Source organism: Phyllostomus discolor, chromosome 1 (genome assembly GCF_004126475.2).
Source record: "Phyllostomus discolor isolate MPI-MPIP mPhyDis1 chromosome 1, mPhyDis1.pri.v3, whole genome shotgun sequence".
Lineage (NCBI taxonomy): Eukaryota > Metazoa > Chordata > Mammalia > Chiroptera > Phyllostomidae > Phyllostomus > Phyllostomus discolor.
The window spans coordinates 155,898,466-155,926,246 of record NC_040903.2 but is presented as its reverse complement, the minus strand read 5'-3'; the positions used below and the strand labels follow the sequence as shown (position 1 = coordinate 155,926,246).

Sequence of the window (27,781 nt, the reverse complement as noted above, 5' to 3'; positions counted from 1 at the left end):
TAAATTATATTTTATTGATTATACTATTACAGTTGTCCCATTTCCCCCTTCACTCCCCTCCACACTGTACACCCTCTCCCACCCACTTTCCCCCCTTTAGTTCATGTCCATGTGTCATACTTATAAGTTCTTTAGCTTCTACATTTCTCATACTATTATTACCCTCCCCCTGTCTATTTCCTACCTACAATCTATGCTACTTATTCTCTGTACCTTTTCCCCCTTTCTCCTCCTCCCACTCTCTTGTTGCTAACCCTCCATGTGATCTCCATTTCTGTGGTTCTGTTCCTGTTCTAGTTGTTTGCTTAGTTTCTTTTGGTTTTGCTTTAGGTGTGGTTGTTAATAATTGTGAGTTTGTTGTCCTTTTACTATACATGTTTTTTTTAATCTTCTTTTCTTAGATAAGTTCCTTTAGCATTTCATAAAATAAGGGCTTGGTGATGATGAATTCCTTTAATTTGACCTTATCTGAGAAGCACTTTATCTGCCCTTCCATTCTAAATGAAAGCTTTGCTGGATAGAGTAATCTGGGATATAGGTCCTTGTCTTTCTTGACTTGGAATACTTCTTTCCAGCCCCTTCTTTCCTGTAAGGTCTCTTTTGAGAAATCAGCTGACAGTCTGATGGGAACTCCTTTGTAGGTTACTGTCCCCTGATCTCTTGCTGCTTCTAGGATTCTCTCCTTCATTTTTACCTTGGCTAATGTAATTATGATGCGCCTTGGTGTGTTCCTTCTTGGGTCCAACTTCTTTGGGACTCTCTGAGCTTCCTGGACTTCCTGGAAGTCTTTTTCCTTTGCCAGAATGGGGAAGTTCTCCTTTATTATTTGTTCAAATACATTTTCAATCTGTTGCTCTACCTCTTCCCCTTCTGGTACCCCTATAATTTGGACATTGGAACGTTTAAAGATGTCCTGGAGGTTCCTAAGCTTCTCCTCGTTTTTTGAATTCTTATTTATCCATTCTTTCCTGTTTGGTTGTTTCTTTCTTCCTTCTGGTCCACTCTATTGTTTTGAGTCCACGTTTTCTTCCCATCACTATTGGTTCCCTGTGCATTTTCCTTCATTTCTTTTATGGTAGCCTGCATTTGTTCATCTAATTTGCGACCCAAATCAACCAATTCTGTGAGCTTCCTGATCACCAGTGTTTTGAACTGTGCATCTGATAGGTCAGCTATCTCTTAGTTGCTCAAAAGGAGGAGTTCTGGGGCACTGATTTGTTCTTCTGTTTGAGCCATCTCTCTGTCTCTCTCTCTTTCTCTCTTTTGGTCTGGTCACTCCTGTTATGGTGAGGGGCAGAGCCTTAGGTGTTCACCGGGCCTGGCACCCCAGTCGCTAAATTGTGATTTTGTATGTGAGGGCGGGGTTGAGAGGGAACACTGGCAGTAGCTTCCTTCTCCTTGGGACCTCAGTCCCTTCCCTGGGATCCTGGGTTGCGCGCTCTGCCCTGCTCCACAATCGCCGCCTCACTGGGTCTGCCAGCTGCTGCTTGCGTACTTCAGGGTCCACCCGCTGTGATTTTGCTTGCCCCAGATGCCTTACACACTCCCGGTTGTCTTATGCACCCAATCCTCCCTGTTCTCCACGCCTCGACCTGCGCCCGGCTTGCTCCTCTCTGCCCCTCCTACCAGTCTGGATGAACGGGTCTATTTCAACTTCTTGGCTGTCCGACTTCCATTCAGATAAATTCTCTGTCAGTTCTGGGTGTTATTCTGCCTCTAAATTGTTGTTGTTCCAATCTTGGTTGTGCGTGGAGGAACTGTGCGTCCACCTATGCCTCCATCTTGGCCAGAAGTTTCATAACTCCCACTTCTTATGTGTGGGCTTATGTGACATTCTTCCCAAGAGTACAGCATGGAAAAGGAAAAAATGTAACTTCATAGCAGAGAAAAATGATAAACACTGTTTCAGCCAGTTATCAAGGTGAATAGGGATAGACAGGTTGACAGTCTACACAATGGGATGCAAGTGGCACTTTACCTCTGTGGTCTTCTTCCCCCACACCTGTCAGCTCAGCCTGACCAGGAGAAAACCAGCAGAAATACACCAACTGAGGAATAGTATACAAAATACCTGACCAGTACTCAAAACTGTCAAGATCATCAAAACCAAGGAAAGTCTGGGAAACTGTCACAACCAAGAGGAGGCTAAGGAGACGTTACTACTAAATGCAATGTCATATCTTAGATGGAATCATGGAACAGAAAAGGGGTATTAGGTAAAAACAAAAGAAGTCTAAATAAAATATGGACATCAGGTAAGAATAATGTATCAGTTTTGATTAGTTCATTGTAACAAATGTACAAGAGTAATTTAAAATAATAATAGGAAAAAATGGATGCAAGGTACATAGGAACTCTCTGTACTAACTTCACCAGTTTTCTCTAAATCTAAAACCATTCTAAAATTGAAAGTTATTTAAAATACAACTGGTTCAAATACTTTTCCATCTGCTCCAGTTCATCAGCTTGCAGACCCACCAGGATGCACACACCCCACCCACCTTGAAGCCCACTGGTTTAGACAGCTCTGTGCCTGCTCTAAACACAGTGAACCTTTTGGGGGTTGTAAGTGCCTCTGTGCAGGGGGAGGCCCTGGTCCTGTACATCCCCAGGTACTTGGATCCATTCTTCTGGAAGCCATGGGCTCCTCAGTTACACAGTAAGGTGTCCTTGGGCAAACTGCTTCTCCCTGTAAGGAGTCTGGCTGGTCAGCAAGGACCTCTCTGTTTAAACAACAGTGACACATCGCTAAGGATCCAGCCTTTTGTGAAAGGTTAACAAGACAAGTCTCCAGCCTTCTGTAGCCTCCTATTTCTTAACTGTTCACTATCTTCCACAGAATTCTTGAAAATGTGAGCCTTGGTATATACTCAACCCCACTTTCTGAGAAGATAGTTGCTTCCAAGAAGAGACATGATAATCAATTATGCTTACTACTTTACTATAAATTTAAGCCAGTGCATTAGCTCTCTTGAAAATATTTAGTCTCAGGGACCTAAAAATATTATGATCATTTCTAGTTCAAGAATAGAAAATAACATCAGTTTCAGGAGCAAGCAGGAAGGCATTCTGAGGGCACATGGGTAAGAGAACCTTGATATGCCACCTGCTCAGAGTGGGGACCCACGGGAGTGGGGACCCACGGGCCCAGGCTCTGGAGCACTTGACCTCCCAACACCAGGAGCTGTCTCGAGAAGCCTCTCATCTCCCATCCCTACCTTTGGCCTTTTCCACGTGATAGCCTTCATCTTGGTTTTCTGGCTCAGCTCATGGGAGCCCAGGGCCTGCACACCGGCTGGGAACACACGGTCTTCAAAGAGGCACTTCTGAGCCAGACACTGTTGCTTGAGAATGACAAAATCCTGCCCCTCGAACTTAAGGGGCTGTGTGACAGTGCCCTCTCCGTTTCTCCTGTCCCTCTCACGAATCACACGGTCACAGAAGAATCCTGGCAGCATGTAGGGCATGGTGACTGCTCAGGAAGTGGAGCTGGGCCTTTACTGTGACATCTGTCCCACTGCACCCCAGTCCAGGCCTAATCCCCTGGTGAATGGGTCGGAGCCTATATAGCTCCTCCACCCTCAGCAACGCAATGCAAATGAACGCAGCCCAGAGAGAGGCCGTGGTCAGAGTCAGCAGCTTTGGCTGGAGGCCCCTGAGCCCACGGTCAAGGGGCAACACCATGCCAGTCAGAGAGGGAGTCAGTGAGGGTAGTGAAGGGCCAGAGACAGCCCCAGGACAGGCCACAATGGCCTTAGACCTTTAGGATACCTCCGTCAGCCTTGCTGGGATTCTTTCTTTAAAAAGCAAAAATATAATTACAGAGACGCTTGCCCTGCCTCAGCAAAAGACATGCATGCCTTTGACACTGGTGGCCAATGGGATATAGCATGGGGCCTTCAAAACATGCTGTATACACTAATCCTATACAGGCTGCTGAATGCATAGGAGGAATCTGCTCCAAGCCTTTGTCTGCGGTTAATGAAGCCTTCATTCTCCTGACGTCCCTGACCCCTCGCCCCAGTGGCCTTGACTAGCCATTTAGGGACTCTAAGCTGTTAGAGGGATCCAAAGGGTAGGTGACTCAACCTCAAATGAAAGTCCCCATCAGAGTGGGACCCAGTGACAGTGAACAGACAACCACAGTTGCAAATTCAGGGCTTATGAGGCAGAGAATGTGATGGGTGGGGAAGAAGGGTAAATGTGTGTCCAAATTATATTCACAAGAAAGCTCAGCTTTTTCGAAGTTTCACTGAGCATAAATGGGCAACTCTGGTGTGAGAGCAGGAAGCTGGTGCAGGTGGAACCTCGGTGCTGGCAGCCCACCCACCGGGAGGAGGCAGTCTCCCTCTCCACCCGTGGGCTCCTGTTGGCCTTTGTGTACTCTGTGCTTCTACAAGTGTGGTCGTTGGACGACCAACATCAGAATCACCTGGGACATCAGTGTAAAGTGCAGACTCCCAGGGCTGCTCCCAGACCCAAGGATTCAAATATTCTTGGTAGGAGTCTGGGACTTCACAATTTAAATAAGCCCACTCTTACCTCTTCTGGAGCTGGAAACCCTGTCTTTAGCGTCACAGGTTACCATGATGGCTCAAAATAATTTTTGAGGTCAGTCATTTTAAGAAACAGCACTATTTTTGTTCGGTTTATACATGAACAAAGTTTTTAAAAGTCAAAAATGCAAAAATACATAGAAGAATAGCAGTTTCTTGCCCTGTCAATCCCTCTCCTCAGAGATGTCCACTTTCAATTCTTTTAGCTCATACTTATGGTATTACTGCTATATTTTTAAATACAATAATATGCTTACATTATTACTTTTTAATTTGTTATTTTTAGAAAGTATCAATAGAGTTCCTATTTTGCTGAATAAGATTTAGGCCTCTCACATTATACCATCTTCTCCACATAGGTATGTCATAACTTTTGGTAAAATTGAAATTCAGTATTTACTTTAGTATGATTAGGAAAATATCATTCAGTTCTTAGCTAGGTGGTATCTTGTGCTACATTTTCTTTCTATATAAATGTTTCCTTTCTCATATTCTTTATAATTCTCTTATTTTTCTATGTATCTATCAATGCTTTTCCCCAGCAATAACTTTTCCAAAAACAAACTTATCAGATAACTTGTTCCCCCGCCAAGGCCTTCCCTGTAGCCCCTCCTGGTTCCCCTCCAGGCCTGGAGCAGGGGCCTGGCCCTGACCGTGCCCTGCACTTGGGTGGAACCTCATTTTTAGAATTCTAAGCCTTGTCTGATTTACTCCTTGATTTTATTGGCACACAACTGGCAGCTTCCTAAGAATGGGTGCATGAGAGGTAAACCACCTAAGTCCTTGTCTCTTTAAGTCCCTGTCTAGTCTGCCTTTGCACTTGATTGAGAATTTGGCTAGGTATTTTAGGTTAAAAACCAGTTTCCTTCAGAATTTGTAAGGCATTGCTTCATTGCTCCCAGATTCTGGTGTTGTTGAGAAATAGGGTATGATTTTAATGGACATTCCTTTGTGTGTGCCCTGTCTTGTCCCTCTGAAAGCTTTTAGGGTTTCCACCCTCCCTGCCAATTCCAAAGCCACATTTATGTGCCTTGGAGTTATTTTATTTTAAAATTCTTTGTGATGAGCACTCAGTGACTCCTTTTGATGTAGAAACCTTTGTCCTTCTTTCTGGGATATTCTTACATTGTCTTTGATATTTCTCTCCCTCTCAATTTTTTTGGAACTTCTAAATATTAGATGCTAAACTTCCTCTAATTTTATTGTATTTTCCTATATGTTCTGTTCTATATTCCAGATTTCTTTGATTTTATATTTTAACCCTGCTATTGAAACTTTAAATTTCAGCTATTAGTCTTCTAGCTTTTTGTTATGAAAATTTTCAAACTTACGAAACAGCTTAAAGAACAGGCCCCTATATATCCTACATCTAGATTCAACAACTGTTAACGTTTCGCCATCTTTCTTTTACCTATCTATATATATACATACAGATTTTTTTTTTGCTAAACCATTTGAAAGAATGTTGTAGGTATTATCATACCTCACACCTCAATACTTGGAGTTGACTTAGGATACAGCAGGTACCTCCTAAGGACAAGACCGCTCTGCAACTGACCATAATGCCATTATCACTAAGAAAGTTAACTATTGCCCTCTAATGTTATCCAAGATCCAATCCATATGCTAATTTCTTAATTTGTTCCCCAAATGTCTTTTATAGCTGCTTTTATTTTTGAACCAGAAATTGATGAAGGTTTACATATTAAAATTTAATAATTTAATAATTGGATTAGGTGACATTGAAGTGAGAATTAGTGAACTGGAAGCTAGATCAGAAGAAGTCACTTAGAATACCACACAGAGAATCAAGGAGATGAGAAATTTTAAAAAAGGAAATAAAAAGGAAGAGAAGAGATTAAGCTATGTGTGGGACAAAAGCAAGGCAATTCCAGCACATATCTAATTGGAGTTCTAGGAGAAGATAATAGAAAATACAGGGAGAATTAATATTGAAGAGATTTGCTGCAATTGTTCAATGAGTTCAACTCTCAGAATCAGGAATCCTAATGAATCCCAAGTAGTAAGAGTGTAAAGTACTATGTGTTTAGAGACAGCAGAGTGATATCACAGAATAAAACAGGCAGAAGATCGTAAAAGCAGAGGGAAAGGCATACAGCCTGTTAAGGGACAGCAGCTGTGAAAAATGACTGCTGACTTCAACCCCAGTGTAAAGTAGGAGACAGCACTGGAATCAGCCTAGGATTTATTACTCAGGAAAACTATTTCAAGAGTGGGAGAAAATTTCATACAAATAAACATTGGGAATGTATACTACAAACAGACCCTTACTAAAGGAACCTCTAAACAATGTACTTTAGGAAAAAGTAAAATTATTCTAGAAGGAAAAGCTGAAAACTCTGGAAGAAACAGTAACCAAAAAAAATGGTAAACATATGTAAATCTAAGCAAATATTGACTAAGTTAAACATTATATTATTTTCTAATTTTTGAGGTTGAAAACATTTTCTTTTAAAGATAGAGCTAAAGTTCTGGAAAAACAATGGCACATCAGTTAGGAGAGGAGTGCTTAGTGTTAAAGTGCTGTGTGGTTTTCATGCTGTTTATAAAGAAAACTATTGACTACCTCAGGCTGTATGAGGATAATAGTATGCTAACAATTTAGGGCAACTACTGAAAAAATGAATATTCAATAACTTCCAAACTAACAGGAATGAAAACAATTAGAGAAAATACTTTTTTTAGAGAAAATACTTTTAATCAATTTTTAAAAATGGAAACAAAGAGAAAAAAGGAACATTTAAAAAGCAATGCAAACAGAAAGTTTATGTTAGATGATAGAAATAAATTCAAAATATGTCAATACTCATAATCAATGTAATTAGACTAAAGTGTTCAGTTTAAAGGCAAAAGTTTTCAGATTGCCTTTAAAAAAAAGATTTATAAATAGTTTCTAATAAACATGCCAAAGACATCAAGGATGTAAAAATGTTGGAAGTAAAAGAATTAAAAAATAATCAAGCAAAAACTTGCCCCCAAAGCCTGTGTACCTACATTAATATCCAACAAGACTGACTTAAAAAAAAAAGAAAAAAGGCTTGTGTAGAGATAAAAGGAGGGTCACTACAAATTCTGAGAAAAATAAATAATACTACTGTATCAAAAAGCATTTCAAATGATCCCTTGGTTTTTGAAGAGGTTGCATCGGTGAATAAAAATCTTCTTTTGAGAAAACACTGGTAAAATTCTACCACATATTTAAGGAACAGGCAGTTTTCATCTCATACAACCTGTTCCATAGAACAGAAGAAGGAACATTCCCCACTCATTTTATGAGGCTAGTGTAACCTGCATAACAGAACAGAACAGCACAAGAAAGTAGAATAATAAGCCAATCTCACTAATCATATATGCAAAAACTTACATAAAAAGATTTGCAAAACAAAATTTAGCAATGTATAAAAAGATACATTCTAAGTATGGTTTATTCTAAGAATGCAAGGGGGTCGACATTGGAAAACTCTATTAATGTTAACTGTCTAAAGGAGGAAAATTACATGATTTTTTTCAAGTAATGCAGAAAAAGTATTTGATAAAGTTCAACGACCATTTATGATTTAAAAAAAAATTCTTAGCAAAGCTGTAATAGAGGGAGAACTTTTTAAAAAAAAGATTATATTTATTTATTTTTAGAGAGAGGGGAAGGGAGGGAGAGAAAGAGAAGGAGAGAAACATCAATGTGTGGTTGCCTCTCACACGCCTCCTACCGGGGATCTGGCCTGCAACCCAGGCATGTACCCTGACTGGGAATCGAACTGGCAATGCTCTGGTTTGCAGGCTGGCACTCAATCCATTGAGCCACACCAACCAGGGCAAGGGAGAACTTCTTAAAAGGTGTATCTACAGTAAATGAATTCAACAGTTAAACATTAAGAATAGTCCCTTTAAATTTGGAAACCAAAGATTCTTGTAAACTCCTTTATTATTAACAGAATGGTAGTACATTCTATTATGAACTAGCATTTAACTAGTACAGTAAGATAAGAGGGTTTAACTAGTACAATAAGATAAGAATTAGGCTGATGAATACCATTGTGCATAATGTACTGGGCAGATCACCTAATTATAGAAACATAGAGTTTACAGACCAATAACTTGGGATCTGCAATCAAATTATTAGAATTACTAAGAATTTATAATACATGAGTCAAATGAATGTTTATGCTTGATAAATCAAATGTAATTTTAAAGAGAGATGACATTTGTGAAACAACAACAACAGATGTCTAGGAATAAATCCTAGAAGGATATTCAAGACCTTGACGGTGAATTACCCTTTCTGTAACCTCAAGTATCTTTCCTATTTTTGCTTATGAGTTTTCTTCTTGCAGAGAGGAGAGGAAGAGTCTGCCATGCTAAGGGTTCGAATTTGGTAAGCACATTTGGTGAAATGGGCGCATAAAGTTGGAGGCAATTTTGTAGTAGCAACAAGACCTCACCTGAAGAATAAAATGATTTCCCTGCTAGTGTAATAGTCTTAGGAGAAGGGAGAAGCTGGGTCTGCCAGAACGGAGGCTGAGGACTCGGGAAGGGCAGGACACTGGAGCAGACAGACAGCAGCAAAACCCAGCAGGGATGGTGGGATCGTGCTAATAGGCAGCGTGGGAAAAAGAAATGGCTTGGGAAGAGGAGCGGAAAGGGGACAGCAGAACTGAGTTAAGTGGGGAGGGGGCCTTATTCATCTTACTTTTCCTTTCTAAGGCACCCCCCCTCACTCACCCCCACCACATTTTAGTATCTCTGAAATTGTGATGAGTCTTATGTTAGAAAGCTTCCTTTAATTGCAGGCAGCTGGGTCATGGTCGTGACCTTCTTTGGACACCTTCTGAAAAGATCCGGAAAGTAACAGCACCAAAATCTTCTAGATTTGGTAAAATACGGTTCATGATGAATTGCAACTTGGGAGATTTACCTAAACTCTATCCTTAAAAAGAATCTAATGCAAGAGATTTCCAGGTATGGGAACCACAGAGAATAAAGCCACCTGTCTGGAGTATAAAGGGGCGTCTGTCTGTCAGGGAGGTTTCCTGAGGTCCAGGTGTTGGCAGAGGGAAACCTTGGCCCACGTTTGCAGAAGAGCAGGGCCAAGGGCCGGGTTAGACCAGCTGGGCCAAGCACAGCTGTGCAGAGGTAGTAAAAGCAGGAAGAGCCTCTCATAGGGCATAGTCTGCTTCTCAGATGCTCAAGCCTGGCAAAGGTCACTGCATCTATGGAGTACATGGGAAAGTTATGTCTCCAAAAGTGCTTTCCACTTCAGAACGTTCTGAAGTCATTTCAGTTTCTCAATTTCAACCAGCTTGTGTGACTATTGATAAATCATTTACCCTCTCTGGACCTTAACCACTTCACCTGTACGTGAGGGGGCTGGACCACATCTCCAAGATTCATTCTGACTCTGACCATCTCTAATTCCATACCCTAATTTATGCTAATAAACCCAATAGGCAGTGTTCCCCCAATCTTTTTTTAATCCTCACCCAAGCATATTTTTCCCCCATTGCTTTTAGAGAAACAGGATGGGCACTGATGTAAGAGAGAAGCATCAGCTAGTTGTCCCTTGTGCCTGCACTGGGAATCGTCTGCGCCCAGACCACCAGGGACCAGACCCACAACCCAGGTATACGCCCCGACCCACAGGGAATTGAACCTGTGACCTCTCGGTTACCAGATAATGCTCCATCAACTGAGCCACACAGGCCAGGGCAGTCCCCCCAATCTTAACCTCAGGGGAAAGGGGCATTTTAACCAAGAGAGGGCTTTGCTATCCAGACCTTTAGCAACAGTGGAAAAATCAGGATTTTGGTGGTGTTGGGGGCACAGTTTGGGACAGACAGGTCTTTTGTTGTCCCTCATGTCACACCGATACTGACAATGTAAGTTTTAGGATTGAACGAGGGCTTAGAGCATAACAGAAACTTAAAACATTTTAATTAATATGTAAGCCTAGCTTTTAAACTAAAATCCAGCAATGATTTCACTATAAACAATATTTGTATGTTTCTTGGCTTTTTCTTGGCAGTAGTATTAGAAAAGGCTTTCAGGAACTCCCTGCCCTGGAAGGCAGGGCTGTCCTTATCTTTTGGTTGTAGACGCCTTCAGATGTGGGCGGGGCTTCCTCCACCAGCAGCAGCTGAGCAACTATGGGGGGCTTGGCCCTTTGCTGGGTAAGAGGACCCAAAGATGAACAGGAATGGTCCCCTGTCTCAGAAGATGGGCAACAGATGTAAGAAAGCTCGAAGGAAGTGACACCTGAACAGGGTTTTGGACAGAGGGTGAGGAGGAGCAAGTGAGATGAAGGTAAGTGCATTCCAGACAGGCAGGAAGAGCGAAGGCCTCCAGGTGTGGGAAGAGTAGCTGAATATGTCAGGGTCCAGGCGGAGAGGGTGAGGGTGGATGCACAGGTAGGCAGGGAAGCTTGAGAAGGGCCTGTATCTCAGCTAAGGGGTTTGGACTTATCCTGAAGGCATGGGGGGAGGGTGGACCAATGTCACTGAAGATATTTCAGCAGGGGAGGGACATCTCCCATTACCTTAGCAACAGGGCAGCAACTGGGTTAAAGAATAAAGTTCTTTCAAGTCCTCACTTCTGAACTGAGGGCCCTCGGGACAGTCATGAACCTTACCACACAACCGTCAGGAAAGGACAGGAGCCCTGTGCAGCACAGAGGGTGAGAGCCAGGGTGTTGGGTGTTTCATCTCAGCTTAAACAGAAAAACATGGCTAATGAATCACACTGGGCCTCAGCTTACCTTCATCAGACTAATCAATACCTTTGGCCTCAGAGTAAGTGATCTCCTCAGGGAGGGTTTGTCTCCCGGGACTAGGGGAGCTCTCCCCTGCCTTATTGTCCATCCACAGCACCCTGAACACTGTGTCCCGACAGTCAGTCAGTGGGTTTTCAGTGCCCGTCATCCCCTCAGGATGCTCCGCTCCAGGAGAGCAGGAGTTTTTGTCTTTCTTCTTCAGTGCTGTCTACCTGGTTGCTGACCCGGTGACTGGCTCCAGTAAGTGCCCAGTAAATATCTCTTGAATTAAGAACAAGAGTCACACAGAAGGTATGATCAGAGAAGGGAGCCAGGGGAATATGGTTTTCCTTCTGGTGGATCACGGTGGATGAAACACAGAGGCTGGGAGAGTCAGCTGAGAGAGGAAGGGCTGTCATGTGCTCACTGGCTATGTGCTTTGCTCTGGCCTTTATTTCCTCACTGGTGAGGCAAGGTAAATGGATAAAACAATTGCGAGGGCTTCTCCTTCTAATCCTAACCTTTTATGCATGAAAAAGTAGTCTTTGCCTGCTACTGCCCTCTCTCCAGGACTTCTGTGATCAGAAAGACATGGCTACAGGCAAAATGAAGTAAACATCGTGACTGTAGCCCGAGAAATTGAAGAGTTCTTATAAAGGTGCAAGAGATTTAACTAGAGAGGCAAGATCTGGACTGTTTGGAATATGTTCTAGGAAAGGAATATTTACTTTTATAGGATGCATTAAACTGAGTTCCAATTGCTTTTACAAAAAGCAAAATGTTGTTTGAGGAGAGAGAGAGAGAGAGGCAGGCAGCCCTGCCTTGCCCAGAAGACAGAGCCTGGAGGAGCTGCTGCCAGGACCCTTCCCCCCTGCGCCATGCGCACCGAGAAGCTGTGGGGAGGTGCTGAGTGGGAGGACTTACTTCTCTGAGGCAAAAAAACCCAACCATCCTGAGGGGATGACAGCAACCAGTAAGCTACTCACCGGAGGTCTCTTCCAGATGAATTGGATGGGGAACTTCTGGCTATAAAAGAGAGAGGTCTCATCTGGTGGGAACTCGGGATCCACGTAAAGAACCTTCTTTTCTAGACATTTCTTGTGAAGCTGCTCAAATGTCTTCTCTTTCACTCCGATAATAGGAAAATTGCGGCTGATGATGGCTGAATAGATGCCACTTGGGTTGCCGCCCCCTGCCGTGGTGGTCTTGCCCTGGGCCGGTGGGGGAATTGGCCCTGGGGACTTGGGCTCAGCCCCTGTCTGTGGGGCCACAGACGGGCTAATGACAGTCGGCATGGCAGGCAAATGTGGAAGGAACAGGTTTTTAAAGAAAACAAGATACAGCTACCTTCAAGGAAAGGAAGCGAGCACAAAAGGGAAGTTGGAGTGATTCTGTCTCCTGAGAGAAAAATGTCCACATCCAATTCAAAGTTTAAAGCCCATCAGAAAGTCGTCCGGCTTGTGTTCATCTTAAAAACTGGTCGGTGATCCCAAAGCCACGAGTTTCCCTGAGGAAGAAGCACCAAAGGGTTTAGGCCCCAGTTTTTACCTGGGGGGGCTCCCACCAGCAGCGTGCATGCCAGAGGGAGAGAAAGAGAGTGAGAGTTGTGTTTCAGTGGCCTGAGGAAGCTTGAGCCAGGAGAACTAAAAATAGACATGCAAGATCATGAGTAGGAGAGCAAAAGTGAGGCGAGCCTGCAGCTTGACTGCGCGCTCACGGAAGAAGGACCTGGCTAGGGGCATTTATGTGTCACTGTTAAGTGCTGGTGTCAGGGAATGAAGGGAAAATATCTGAGTAAGTTGAGCAGAGAAAACCACCAAAGAACTGCTGACGCGTTATTGAACTGGCCATTACCAGAGTATCAGATCGGTGGCCACAAAATTATGGCAAGACATTACTGAAAAAAAAAAAAGCTAAAAAGGGTGAGATACTGAATTGTAGGAGGATTCTAGGCATTTTTGAGAGTACGATTTTTACTTTCTAAAACTCTGGGATATCACATCATTTCAATGTGGATTTGGTATCTCTTCTAGAATGTTCTGGTGTCAGCGTTGAGTGGAACTGTCTGAGCGGAATATGCCGCTCAGCAGAGTCCTCGGTTGTCTCTTCTGGCCCACTTGACCTAGTCACCTCTCGTGTCTCCCTGCCCCCAGGATAAACACTGGGACCAAAACTATCACCAAAAGTGCCCCTGAATACCGATTCCCCAGGCACACCACGTTAGTCATCTGAGTCAGAGGTGGGATTGGCTACTGAACCAAGTTGGTGGTCAAGTCCCAGGATGTTGTTCCAAAGAAGCTGGCTTCCCAGCTTTGGGTGGGAGCCCAGTGGCGCTGGGGAGCGGAAGTTCCCGCCTGCCCTCCACCTTTTCTTCTACCCACAGTAGCTGCGACTCAGACTGAAGGGAAATGGCCACATTCCAAGTGTGGCTGAGTCAGTGCTTGTCCCAGACTGCAGCCCAGCCTGCTCCCAAGGTTAGAGGCTGTGAGAGAAGAGGGATGTGAGATAGGGAGTACTACCAGGCTCAGGACCCCTGTGGTTGCAGTTTTGAGGAGCCCTGTGTCTGGAGCTGCTCCTTGTAGAAGCCATCAGCCTGTCCTCCTGGCCCTCTGAGGAAAGGCCCAAAGGTTTTTACTGCTGCTCTTGGAAAGGCAGAGAGAAGGGCAGCCTCCGAAGGCTGACTGCCTCGCTTCAGAGTCTGGGCCTGCTGCTCACTGGCAGTGCCCATGTAACTTTCGGTGAGTTACTTCTTTCTTTTTTCCTGTGGCTCAGTTTTCTCACCTATAAAGTGGGTACAATGATAGTCATTCTGCTATGCAGTTATAAAAATTAAGCTTTGTAAAACATTTAAAATAATGCCAGGATTGCCTTAAACGCTCAATAAATAGAGCTGTTAGAGATGACCTGAATTTCCTATTACTTGGAGGTTAGATCAGGTTGAATGACAGTCACTCATTGGAGAAAATCAGCACTCACTCTGTGGCATGAACGTCTTCCGCGTGCACAGCCCCTGGACAGCTGTGATCTGCCCGGGATCATGTGGTCACAGTGCCTCCAATCAGAGGCCTGTCTGCCTGCCTGCATTAAAAGAGCCTCTGAAAAGAATGTCTCCCACCTTCAAGCTCACCAATGGCATGGAAAGCAAATGGGGGGAGGAATTTTCTTTCCTATCTTCATATGATTGAGTTCCAGCTCAGTGCTCTGTCCGTTCCACCTTGAAATTCCCAGCACTGACCCACGTTTTATTGTTTCTATTTACTGAGCTTCCTATTTGCCTGCAAGAGTAAGTTCTGTGAAGGTGGAACTGGGTCCCCATTCCACCTCCAGAGTTAGGCATCTATAGAAGGCTCCTAATAAAAATGTGTTGTATTTCTGCTGAGTAACATTTTCCTATGTGAGGAGAAATTTCTTACACTTCTTATTGCTTGGCCAATGCAATAAAAGTTTCTTGGCTGATTTGCCCCTGGGGGAGGAGCTGCCTCTGGGCCACACACATGTTGATCTTTCCTTTCTCAGCTGCCTAAGCCAGCTCCATCTGTTAGTAACTAAGACAAGTATGTGACAGAAATGGATCTCTAATCATAGAAGGATGGGAATATCAAACACACAGGGTGAGTGCTATTTATTTTGCTCTACCAGTTGCTGTGGATAAATTAACCCCCTCTCAGATTAGCAGGTCTAAACTCAGAGTTTATTCAGCTACCCAGCTGTAGAAATGCATGCTATCAGGGAAAAATCCAATCTGAGCTCATGAACAAAGGGCAGATAATGACCATATAACAGCTGCATGTTTCAATTCCAGAAGCTTCTTCTAGGATAAAGAACTAGTTAAAAAAATTTTTTTTTAAATCTATTGATTGATTTTAGAGAGAAGAAGGTGTGGGGAGCAAGAAATGTTGATTTGTTGTTCCACTTACTTTTCTTTTTTAGATTTTATTTATTTATTTTTAGAGAGAGGGGAAAGGAGGGAGAAAGAGGGAGAGAAACATCAAAGTGTGATTGCCTTTCCCGTACCCCCCCAGCTAGGAACCTGGTCTACAACCCAGACATGTGTTCTGACTGGGAGTCGAACTGGCAGCTCCTCGGTTCTCAGGCCAGCACTCTATCCACTGAGCCACACCATCCAGGGCTGTTGTTCCACTTATTTATGCATTCGTTGGCTGATTCTTGTATGTACTCTGACCAGGGATTGAACCCATAACCTTGGCATTTTGGGACAACACTCTAAACAACTGAGCTACCCAGCCAGGGAACTAGTTTTTATAAAATATTTTAGTCAAGGTTATGCAGTACCACTATGGCTGGAATGATATCTATTGCAACAAAAAGGCCAATTAATGGCTCTGTATCACTGTCTTTTCCACCAGTAAATACTGCTTTGATTCAACACTGTTGGAAGCCATGTATTTGCTTATGAGTATAATAATACCTAGCATTCAATAAGAACCTAGTAATAAGCCAGCTACATCACATGGTTTAAAAAATTTCTAATTTATCTAGCTTGTGTAGCTCAGTGGATTGAGCATGGGCTGTGAACCAAAGCACTGCAGGTTCGATTCCCAGTCAGGGCACATGCCTGGGTTGCAGGCCACAACCCCCAGCAATCGCACATTGATGTTTTTCTCTCTCTCTCTTTCTCCCTCCTTTCCCTCTCTAAAAATAAATAAATAAAATCTTTTAAAAATTCTAATTTAAAAGTAATTTTAGACTTACAAAAGTATTGAAAAGGTAGTACAGAGTTTCTGCATACACTTTACCCAGCTTCCCCTAGTGTTTACACCTTACCTAACCATGGTGCAATGATCAGAACTGAGAAATTCATGTTGGCGTAATTCTATTAACTAAACTATGAGACACATTTGGATTTCTTCAGTGCTTCCACTAATGTTATTTTTTTTCCTTCTGTTGCAGGATCCAAATTAGGACCCTGAATTGCATGTGTCAGAACTCCTTAGTGTTCTTCGATCTCTGACAGTTCCATAGCCTTTCTCCCTCATGACCTTGGCACTTCTGAAGTCATATTGTAGAATGTCCCCTGAGTTAAACCTGTCTGCTGCTTTCACATGATTAGGCTAAGGCTATGGATTTGGGGGAAGAATATTACAGGGGTCATGTGCCCTCCTCATTAAAGCATATCCAGAGGTCCATGATATTGATGTCTTTTATAACAGGTGATGTCAGCCTCGATTCCTCGGCTAAGATGGTGCCTATCAGATTTCTCCAAAGTCAAGTTACTATTTTTTCCTCTCTACACACATAGAAAATATTTAATTTGTACAGCAACCCTGCAGGTTTGATTAATTCCATTTTAGAACCAAGGAGGCTTGAGATATGGGCTGTATTTTACAGTTAAGTCATGGAAAACTCACAGAGTTGTGGAGATTATCTCTTTTGTTTAGCAAATGAGGAAACCAAGGCCTAGAGAGATTAAAATGACAAAGCAAAGACCACTCAGCTTGTTCACTGCAGAGCCAAACTAGGCCCCAGGCCTCCTGCTTTCTAGTGAAGGAGTAAATGCATGACCAAGACTCCAGTAACATGAATTAGGCAGATGATCCCTGGATACTTGCATATAGATCGCTGGGGCTTCCCTTTCCCTAGGTCTGACTGGAGAGGAACCTCACACCATCAGCCCTGCTGGAAACAACTGTCAAGTAGCTGCCTGGTTCTGGCTGGCCTTGCTGTGGTTCTCGTCTTTAGCAAGCCTGGTCACAGGACGGGCAGATCTGATATCAGATGCCAGTGTCTCCTCTATTTCTCCTAGAATGCCAGGTGTATGGCCTCATAGTCTGTGGTTAATGTGTGTTTCTGTTTTCAGTGGAGCTGCTGTTGTCTTTCTAGTCCCTGGGCTGAGAAATTATTTTAGTCTAGAGTGCCCCCACTGGTATCGTGCAGGACATTCCAAGGATTTGGTAGATGGAAACCTTAAAACCTGAGTGGAATGCCTGACATTGTCACCGGAATTCCATTACTAAGAAGGGTTTTAGATAGGATGGCCAATTATGAGCTAAAAACCATTAAGCTTCAGATATTTATGTGTTTTGATTATGTTTCTGCTGCCTATTATTATAATACCCTGGTACTGAAAGGAATGTGAAAAAGTAAAGGAATTCTGCACACAGACCAGACTTTAGAACTGCAGTCTCTCCTATGGCTTAAGTGGTCTGATTGGTGAGTTTTACTTAACCAGGACACAAGGCACAGCACAACTTTACAGCAAAACTATAGTGACAAGCTGTGCTTTCTGCTCTAGGGAGCATTTAGGTGCATGGCCCAATCCGGGCTTGGCTCTGATCGTGTTGATACGTGAGACTATGGCCATGGAGCTTACTTAGTTCTGCAGTGAGCTGTACCCCAGAATATAATTAATCCTATGGGTCAATCTTAAATGAAACCAGTCTCCTTGGGCAGGCAATGTCTTGGTACCTAGTCTAACTGGAACCCACATTCTGGTTTCACTTCTGTCAGGAACTGACCACCCGGGTACACCAGAGCCAGGATCTGATCTGTGGGATGATTTAGATCTGGGGCAAAAAGAAAGGTGGTCACACTGGCCTTCCAAATGTGTAAAGGACTTTCCCTGGCCACTCTCCAGGTATTTGCCCTAAATAAATGCCCGCCATAAACATGTATTCTATTCTATCTCCCAGTGTAAATACCATCCTGAAGGCCCCCTGGTCAGCTCCTGTGGTCAGACAAGACCTCTGTGGTGCAGGGTCAGGAGCTGCTGGCCTGGTGCTCAGAGGATGGTATGTGTATTCCCTGAAGTAGAGGATTTGGCTTGGCCCAGCATTTTTCAGGTGAAGAGCAGCTGCTCAGATGAAGATTACAAAGCAGCCTGCATTATCAGAAATTTTCTTGTACTGGAGTTCATAATTGACTCCATTTTTCATCCTGTTTACATACACAGCTTGTAAACCTTAAACCAAACTTTTTAAAAAGTGTATTGTATTGATTATGCTATTACAGTTGTCCCATTTTATTTTTCCTCTTTATCCCCCTCTGCCCTATATCCCCCTCCCTCCACCATTCCTCACCTCCCCCTTAGTTCATGTCCATGGGTCATACATATAAGTTCTTTCGATTCTCCATTTCCCATACTATTCTTAACCTCCCCTTGTCTATTTTGAACGTAGCAATTACGCTTCCTATTCCCTTACCTTTCCCCTCCTTCTGTCCCCCTCCCCACTGATAACCCTCCATGTGATCTCCATTTCTGTGATTCTGTTCCTGTTCTAGTAGTCTGCTTAGTTTGTTTTTGTTTTTGTTTTTTTTTTTAGGTTCAGTTGTTGATAGTTGTGAGTTTATTGTCATTTTACTGTTCATAGTTTTGATCATCTTCTTTTTCTTAGATAAATCCCTTTAACATTTCATATAATAAGGGCTTAGTGATGATGAACTCCTTTAACTTTACGTTACCTGGGAAGCACTTTATCCGCCTTTCCATTCTAAATGAAAGCTTTGCTGGATAGAGTAATCTTGAATGTAGGTCCTTGCCTTCATGGCTTCAAATACTTCTTTCCAGATGCTTCTTGCCTGGAAGGTTTCTTTTGAGAAACCAGCTGAGTCTTATGGGAACTCCTTTGTAGGGAACTGTCTCCTTTTCTTTTGCTGCTTTTAAAATTCTCTCCTTATCTTTAATCTTGGGTAAGTTAATTAAGATGTGTCTTAGTGTGTTCCTCCTAGGGTCCAGTTTCTTTGTCACTCTGTGAGCTTCCTGGATTTGCATGTCTATTTCCTGCATCAGATTGGGGAGGTTTTCCTTCATTATTTGTTCAAATAAGTTTTCAATTTCTTGCTCTTCTTCTTCTCCTTCTGGCACTCCTATATTCAGAGGTTGGAACTTTTAAAGTTGTCCCAGAAGCTCTTAAGCCTCTCATTTTTTGAATTCTTGTTTTTTCTTTCTGTTCTGGTTGAATATTTATTTCTTCCTGTTCCAAATCTTTGATTTGAGTCCCGGTTTCCTTCCCTTCACTGTTGGTTCCCTGTATACTTTCTTTCACTTTGCATAGCCTTCTCTTCTTCCTTTATTTTGCAACCATATTCAATTCTGTGAGCATCCTGATTTCCAGTGTTTTGAACTCTGCATCTGATAGGTTGGCTAGCTCCTTGTCACTTTATTATTTTTCTGGAGTTTTGATCCTTACTTTCATTTGGGCCATATTTCTTTGTCTCAGTGCACCTGTTATGTTGTAAGGGGCAGAGCCTTAGGTATTGGCCAGGACAGAGCAACACACTTCACTGTGTCGTGGTGCTGTATGTGGGGGAGGGGCCAGAGAGGGAACAGTGCCACTTGCTTGGATCTCACCCTGCTTTTAGTTACTTCCCCTACTACTCACAAGCAGACCAGGCTCTTCTGGTGCTGATTCGTGGGTGAGTGGGTTTGTGTACATTGTAGGATCTGTGGGTCCCTCCAGTGGACTCTCCTGTGAGACTGGCAGTTTCTCCTGCTGCCACAACCTCCACAGGTTTTTATAGCCAGAGGTTTTAAGGCTTTATTTCCCCACACCAGAGCCCTGGGTTGTGTAGTCTGTCTTGCTCCCCAGTTGTTCTTCCTGGTTTATCCACATGTGAATGTGTTACCACCCAGCCCTCTGCTGCCGCCTTGCTGTGTCCTCTCTGCCCCGGCTGCCTGTCTCCGCCCCTCCTACTGGTCTGGACGAATATTTCTTCTTTATCTCCTTGGCTGTCAGACTTCCATACAGTTTGATTATCTGATTGTTCTGGTTGTTTTTTGTGTTTAAATTGGTTATTGTCCTTCTTTTGGTTATGTGAGGAAGCAACATGTATCTACCTACACCTCCATCTTGGCTGGAAGCCCAAATTCGAAACTCAAACCAAACTTTTCAAAAGTACTAGATATTATAGAGCATGGCCCAGCACCATTTTTTGAAAAGTTTTGACTTTGAAATAATTTAAAACTTATAAGAAAGTTGAAAATATAGTATAGACAGTTCCTGTATATGCTTTGCCCAGATTCTTCAATTGTAACATTTTAACACATTTTGCCCATTTTCTCTCTTTGTCTCTATTTCTACCTTATAAGTTTTCTTCTGAGCCACATAGGAGTTAATTAGAAATATGATGGCCCATTACCATTTAATACTTCAGTATGTATTTCCTAAAAAAAGGGGAATTCTTCTATATAATCACAGTACTACCCTTCAAATTAAGAAAATTAGCAGGTCATCAAAAGGTCCCACTCAAATTTTGAGAGCTGTCCCAATAGTGTCCTTTCCTTACAGGCCCAGACGCCAGCCCAGGATCACACATCTGCTGGTGTGTTTCTTTGGTGCCCCTGTTCAATCTGGAACAGTTTCTCAGATGTGAGAAACTCAGATGTGAAGTTTTTGTAAACTTCACATCCCTCAAATTTGGTTTGTTCATTATAAGTTTTACTTAAAGGAGCCTTGGCTGGTGTGGCTCAGTGGATTGTGTGCTGGCCTGCAAACCAAAGGGTTGCAGGTTCGATTCTCAGTCAGGGCACATGACTGGGGTGCAGGCTAGGTCCCCAGTAGGGGGCACATGAGAGACAACCACACATTGATGTTTCTCTCCCTCTCTTTCACCCTCCTGCCCCCTCTCTAAAAATAAATAAAATCATTAAAAAAATTTACTTAAGGATCACTCAGTAAATATTTAATCAAAAACATTGCTCTGTATTGATATATATAGATTGTTATTATAATGGTCGCATAATATTCCACTGTGCGAAAGAACTATATTTAACCAATCCTTTGGTAAAGGACATTTAGCTTATTTCTAGTTTTCCACAGTATAAACTACAATGCAATTAGTAGCTATGAGTGATTTATCTCAAGTGGAATTACTGAGTTAGAGCATGCAAATTAAAATTTTTGATACAACTGCCAGATTGCCATACTGAAAGATCACACTTACTTCAGATTCTACCAGCAATTCACAGGAATGCCTCTGCCCCACACCAGTGCCAGCGCTGAACATTTTTACTCTTTTTAATGTTGGCCAATCAGGCAAAAAAATCATGTATTTAATTATTAATGAGACTGAGCATCTTTCATGCTTATGTCATCTATTTCATTTTTTGTGTTTGTGATTGCTTTTGTCCATATTTTTATAGAGCAGTTTCTGTTTTTAAACTGATTTGTCAAGTCATTCCTTGGCATTTAAGTCTTTTTTTAAAAAAAATATATTTTATTGATTATGTTATTCCAGTTGCCCCATTAACCCCTTCATTCCCCTCCACCCTGCACACCTTCTCCCACCCACATTCCCCCCCTTTAGTTCATGTCCATGTGTCATAAGTTCTTTAGCTTCTACATTTCTCATATTCTTGCCCTCTCCCTATTTTCTACCTACCTACCTACTTAGCATCGATAAGTATCGATGCTACTTATTCTCCGTACCTTTTCCCCCTCTCTCCTCCTCCCACTTCCCTGTTGCTAACCCTCCATGTGTTCTCCATTTCTGTGGGTCCGTTCCTGTTCTAGATGTTTGCTTAGTTTGTTTTTGTTTTAGTTGTGGCTGTTAATAATTGTGAGTTTGCTGTCATTTTACTATACATGTTTTTTATCTTCTTTTTCTTAGATAAGTCCCTTCAACATTCCGTATAATAAGGGTTTGGTGATGATGAACTCCTTTAACTTGACCTTATCTGAGAAGCACTTTATCTGCCCTTCCATTCTAAATGAAAGCTTGGCTAGATAGAGCAATCTGGGATGTAGGTCCTCCTCTTTCTTGACTTGGAATACTTCTTTCCAACCCCTTCTTGCCTGTAAGGTCTCTTTTGAGAAATCAGCTGACAGTCTGATGGGAACTCCTTTGTAGGTGACTGTCTCCTTATCTCTTGCTGCTTCTAGGATTCTCTCCTTCATTTTTACCTTGGCTAATGTAATTATGATGTGCCTTGGTCTGTTCCTTCTTGGGTCCAACTTCTTTGGGACTCTCTGAGCTTCCTGGACTTCCTGGAAGTCTTTTTCCTTTGCCAGAATGGGGAAGTTCTCCTTTATTATTTGTTCAAATAACTTTTCCACTTGTTGCTCTTCCTCTTCTTCTGGTATCCGTATAATTCGGATGTTGGAAAGTTTAAAGATGTCCTGGAGGTTCTTAAGCTTCTCCTCATTTTTTTGAATTCTTGTTTCTTCATTCTTTTCTGTTTGATTGTTTCTTTCTTCCTTCTGGTCCACTCTATTGTTTTGAGTCCATTTTCTTCCCATCACTATTGGTTCACTGTGCATTTTCCTTCATTTCTCTTATCATAGCCTGCATTTGTTCATCTAATTTGCGAGCAAAATCAACCAATTCTGTTAGCATCCTGATCACCAGTGTTTTGAACTGTGCATCTGATAGGTTGGCTATCTCTAGGTTGCTTTAAAAAACTGACTCTGGGGCTTTCAATTCTGTTTGAGCCATCTTTTTTTTTCCCTTCCTTTTGGTCTGGTAGTGCATGTTAGGTATGAGGGGCAGAGCCTTAGGTGTTCACCAGGGCAGGACACCCCAGTCGCTGAGTTGTGACTCTGTAAGGGGGGGTGGGGTCCAAGAGGGAACAATGGCACTTGCTCTGCTCTCCATCAGACCTTAGTCCCTTCTGCCGCTTCCTCCCAGCAAACTGGGCCCTTCTGGTGCCAACTCCTGTGTGGGTGGGCTTGTGCACTCCGTAGGACTTTCCAAGGACCTCTGTTGTGAGGCTGGGAGTATCTCCTTGTGCCCCAACCCCCACAGGTGTTTTCAATCAGTGTCCCGAGGCTCTATTTCCCAGCGCTGTGATCCTCGGTTGTGAGCAGTGCCTTGCTTCACAATTCCCACCTCACTGGGTCTGCTGGTTGCCACCCCTCAGCTGGGGTCTGCCAGCTGCCACTTGTGCGCTCAGGGTCCACCCACTGAGGTCTTACTCGCCCTGGAAGCCCTACACGCCTGGTCCCAAAGCTCTCTGCTTTCTGCACCATGACCTGTGCCTGGCTGCCTGACTCTGCCCCTCCTACCAGTCTGGATGAATGTGTCTGTTTTAACTTCTTGGTTGTCTGACTTCAATACAGTTCAATTTTCTGTCAGTTCTGGTTGTTATTCTGTTTCTAGATTGTTGTTGTCCCTATCTTGGTTGTGCAAGGAGGCACAGTATGTCTACCTATGCCTCCATCTTGGCCAGAAGCCAGGCATTTAAATCTTGAGGGAAAGATATATCATGTGTTTATTTTCGAGCTTTGTTTGAAGCTCTGTTGAAATGGTCCTAGTTTCTGACATAAAATCCAATTCCCTGAGAAAACACATCAAGAAATACAAGGTAACAACACCTGCAGGCCAGCTCAGCCCCGCACAACTCTCTGGCTTATAGCTTCAGAAATAGGAGGTGGGTACAATGTGAGAAGCAGTAAAGAGCAGAAAACAATTAAAAACACCCAGACTATCTTTCTCTCCACTCAGTGTCTCCAGTGAAATGTTTCGCTATAGCTCTGGGTCAAGACAGAGCTGTTCTTCACTAACTTACTCTACTAGTTCTTCATTCCTTCCTCCAAAAATATTTTAAACAGAAGAATAGACATGCAATAAATGTTGATGTGAATATAGGTCTTAATTACTCACTTTAAATGCTATTAAAGAACAATCATTTTTAGTAGGTAAGAGCACACAGTTTTCAGGTTAAGCCTACTGTAGGCTGGCAAGGGAAATTTGAAGCTGGGAAATACAACTTCAACTAATATAGGCTTCTTTCTCCTTAATTGCAAAACTTACAGAAATAGGAGCAAAAAATCTGCGTGTGTCTATGTGAGCTTATATATGGTGCTAAACTCCAATCTCAACTGATACAATGAAATGCGTACACAAGGAAATGCACTATGTTTACTACTTCTGGAGGAAAGAGTCCTATGTCAAAAAAGTAAATCAGAAACAAATATATTCAACTCTCACTTTTTAATCAACCAAATCCATGAGTTAACCAGTTATAGTCAATAGTTACTCAAAGCCAAGTATAATGGTGCTCTGGCAGCTATGAGACACTTATAACATGCTCTTGAGGAACATACAGTCTAGTAGAGGAACAAGGCAGACACACCTGAAACCTTAAGGCGTGATCCCTGAGAATGCTAAGTAAGAACACACGTTATAACTGGGGCAGGATTTCAGAGGGGGGGCTAATCACTGCTCATGGGTACAGGGGAATGGTGGGGGTGTTAAGGTAGTTGGAAAGGCTTAATGGGAAAGTCATATTTGAGTTCGGCCTTGACAGATGGTCAGATGTGTCTAGGCGGAGGGAAAAGAGTGGGGGTTGGGGACCAGGAAACAGAAGTCATAGAGGCAGCAGTTGGCAAGTTGCTAAGGGGGAAAAGCCTGATTAGAAACGTGTGTGTTGAAGAGCGCTGAGGACATGAGGCTCCCTGCAGATGCTGTAGCAGGCAGAAGGAAGTCACTGGGGCTTCAGAGCAGGGAGCATCCTGAGGAATGGGTATGTGGTGTTGTTCTGTCCCACAGTAAGGCATCCTGGAGCCAGAGGCAAAAGGAGAACTCAGTAATGCTGACCCTGTCTGTATTTAAAATTTCGATATCTTGTTCATCATGGATTTTTTACATTAATTTTGATTTTTAAAGATGTTGCATTTAAATATAATTCATTTTTGTTGCCATGTTTTTTGGTCATACTTGTTTTGTGCCCACGGCAAGTTTGCTGAAGTCACACATTCTATTTATGAGGTTCAGTGGTGGGGACATGCTATGTATTTTATTATTATTAATTATAGCTCATTCACGTTACAAATGTTTTTTGCTTGGTAGAAGTATTTAATAAAAACAATAAAGAAATTAGAATTTTAAGAAGATTAATTTGGAACTTTGGAGCCCAAAAGGCGTGATGGAGAAAGCAACACTTTGTACTCCCGCACCAGCCTCTAGGGGGAACGACTCCGCTGGCTGCAGTGGTGCAGTGCACGCAGGAAAGGGTTGTTCTGCCACATCTAAGGGGGAAGGTAATGGTGAGGGGTATGAGGCTGCTGTCCACTGGGAGATGGGCCTCGAGCACCTCAGCTGCTATAGGCAGAACGACTCTGCTGCACGGCCAGAGGCAAGCTTCCACATATGGGCCGCACTCCATGCACATCTCACGTGAAATAAACCCAGCCTGCTCCAAGGGAAGCCACTCAGCAGGACACAGAGCTTCCCACAGGGCCTGAGAAGCCATGGAAGATGCACAGACTCTGTAAGTGTCTCAGGGCTCCATGGGACGAGGAGAAGAGGTGGAATTTGACACAAGGAGTATTACTAATACATCTAAAAACATAAAATCTGAAATATGTTGTTCATTAGTAAACTGATTACTAATGAAAGATTATTTTGAGACAGAGAAGTCAGTAAGTGTGCGACACAAATCTTGAGAAAAAGCCAAGGGGAAGTTTGAAGGGTGCAGGCTGCTCCCCGCACTCGTCACCAGATGCACTTCTTTGTCACTTCACGTGGACCTCCCAGTCAGTTCCAATGTTCAGTGAGAGCTTCTCCAGGCTCAGGGTGGCCGTTGTGGCACAATATGTAAAAGCCACAGGCTGATCTTTACCATCTAAATATCAAGACAACAAAAGGGAAGATTTGATGAATATCTAAGAAAAAACCCCTTTTTCTTTGTATCTGAAATGTTTCTGTCATAAAACCTTGTATTAACTTAGGAGAATTTGATCTACCACTGTTACCCATGGGATTCCTTGAATTTTTTAAACATGATATACTCCATTGTTTTGAATGCAAGGTTGGTTGAAAATAAACTGTAAGGAACAAAGTTATCTGTCCAAGAAATTCAGTAGGTTAGAAATGATGTATCTCATCCTATGCCATTTAAGAAGCTCCATAAACTTGAGTAGGGCTTCAGGTACCTACAATTTAAAAAAATATTCAGAGAAGCCAAAATATTATTTCAAACCCAAACTAATTTCCCTCAGAAAAACATCAGCAGCTCACAGTGAGCAGAAAGACCAGCCGATGAAGAGAAGCGGGACGGCCTTGCTCCCTAGACACTCGTGCGCTTGGCCTCTACCAGAAAGTGCAGAGCGAGTGCCCTTGGCTAAGCACATTGTATCAGTTTCAGGGCTAATCACCTCTTCACCTCAGACGTTTCCATGTTTACAAAAACAAACCGGGTGTTTCCTTACCAGGTGAGTGGGTGGTCACGGAAGATGGCTGTTGCTTGAGGCCTAGGACAAAGATCTGCTCCACCACACACTCGCTGGGATAATGACCCCTCTCGTCTGCACAACTGAAATAAATGTAAAAGGCATTAGGAAAAGAAGAGAAAGGAGTCTGGACTGGTTACCAGGTCCAACACCCCAACCCTGTTAGTTCCCCTCCCTTCTTTTCCTGTGGAAGCTGGGACCAGATCGTGATCATGATCACCAGGATGAGGAGATGGAAACAGATAACTCTGTGTGCTGAGGGCTAAGTAACCAGCAGCCCAAACCATCTCTCTTTTTATTTATTTATTTATTATTTTTTAAACATTTTATTTATTTATTTTTTAGGGAGGGAGAGAGGGGGGAGAGAGAGAGAGAGAGAGAGGGGGGGGGGGGAGAGAGAGAAACATCAATGTGTGGTTGCTGGGGGTTATGACCTGCAACCCAGGAATGTACCCTAGCTGGGAATCGAACCTGGGACACTTTGGTTCCCAGCCCATGCTCAATCCACTGAGCTACGCCAGCCAGGGCTACATCTCTCTTTTTAAACAAGTCATTAGTAGAGAAATCACCTAAAGACATTGATGTCACAAGTGTGACTTGGACACGGCAATCAAATTTTAAGAAATCAGATCCTTAATGAATTGTTGAATGGATGCATAAATGGGATTAATGGGGACTTATACTGAATTCTTTTAAAAAAATTTTTCTAGAGAAAGAAGGAAGGAGAGATGGAGATAATAAGGAAGAGAAGTTCATGGAGTGACTGAAAAAAGCACTCCAGGGAACTCTAGACCAAGCTGGTGAATGTCCCTCTTCCCACAGAACCAAATGTAAAGCTACACACGGAGCAACTCCCTTTGAGAGAAACCCAGAGCCTAGCCGACCCCTACATGTGTGGTGGCTGAAAAAACCCACATCAAGACAGGTAGGAAAGGCTGAGACACTCTCTCCACAACCCCCACCCCCAGCACAGTGCCATACAATTGGGAGGGAACCCCAACTCCCAGCTTCTCCCTGAAGAGTGAAGGCTTTGGACCACACTTCTAGCACCCCAGCTTTTGAGACTCCTACCTGAGGAATAGGCCTCCAAATCACCTAACGCTGATAGCTAACAGGGTTTATGTTCACCAGTCCCACAGGATTATATACAGACACAGTTGTTGATGGGTGTGCTGTAGCTATCCCCCAGGGCTCAGCACAGAAGGAGCAGGCAAAAACACCCACTTCCCAGTTTCTCCCTGGAAGGGGTTTGACTGCAGACTTTTATAGCTGCTGCCTGGGTGTCCAGCTTCTAATTAGGTTGCACCTAGGTGCTGGCTGCACTCCCCCCGCTG

General features: G+C 43.1%; 2 protein-coding genes across 7 annotated transcripts in view; both read right to left on the bottom strand.

Annotated features, from left to right (window-relative positions):
• Positions 1 to 13,263, bottom strand: part of CAPN3 (calpain 3) — a 44,837-nt gene extending 31,574 nt beyond the window's left edge. For 2 of the 5 annotated variants that reach the window (XM_028506443.2, XM_028506444.2), the window contains exon 1: positions 12,306 to 13,263. In XM_028506443.2, the coding sequence (XP_028362244.1) occupies positions 12,306 to 12,614 (309 nt within the window). In that variant the 5' untranslated portion in view covers positions 12,615 to 13,263. The remainder of the gene's footprint in view (positions 1 to 12,305) is intronic. The other 3 variants (XM_036032175.1, XM_036032178.1, XM_028506446.2) reach the window with 2 other exon arrangements.
• Positions 13,264 to 23,845: 10,582 nt separating this feature from the next.
• The window catches only part of GANC (glucosidase alpha, neutral C), an 86,604-nt gene continuing 82,668 nt past the window's right edge, over positions 23,846 to 27,781 (bottom strand). For both annotated transcript variants that reach the window (XR_003684122.2, XM_028507821.2), the window contains 2 exons: positions 26,427 to 26,530; positions 23,846 to 25,840 (listed from right to left, as the gene is read on the bottom strand). Coding sequence is in view for 1 of the 2 variants with exons in the window: in XM_028507821.2 (XP_028363622.1) it covers positions 25,731 to 25,840; positions 26,427 to 26,530 (214 nt within the window). In the remaining variant the exon portion in view is untranslated. The remainder of the gene's footprint in view (positions 25,841 to 26,426; positions 26,531 to 27,781) is intronic.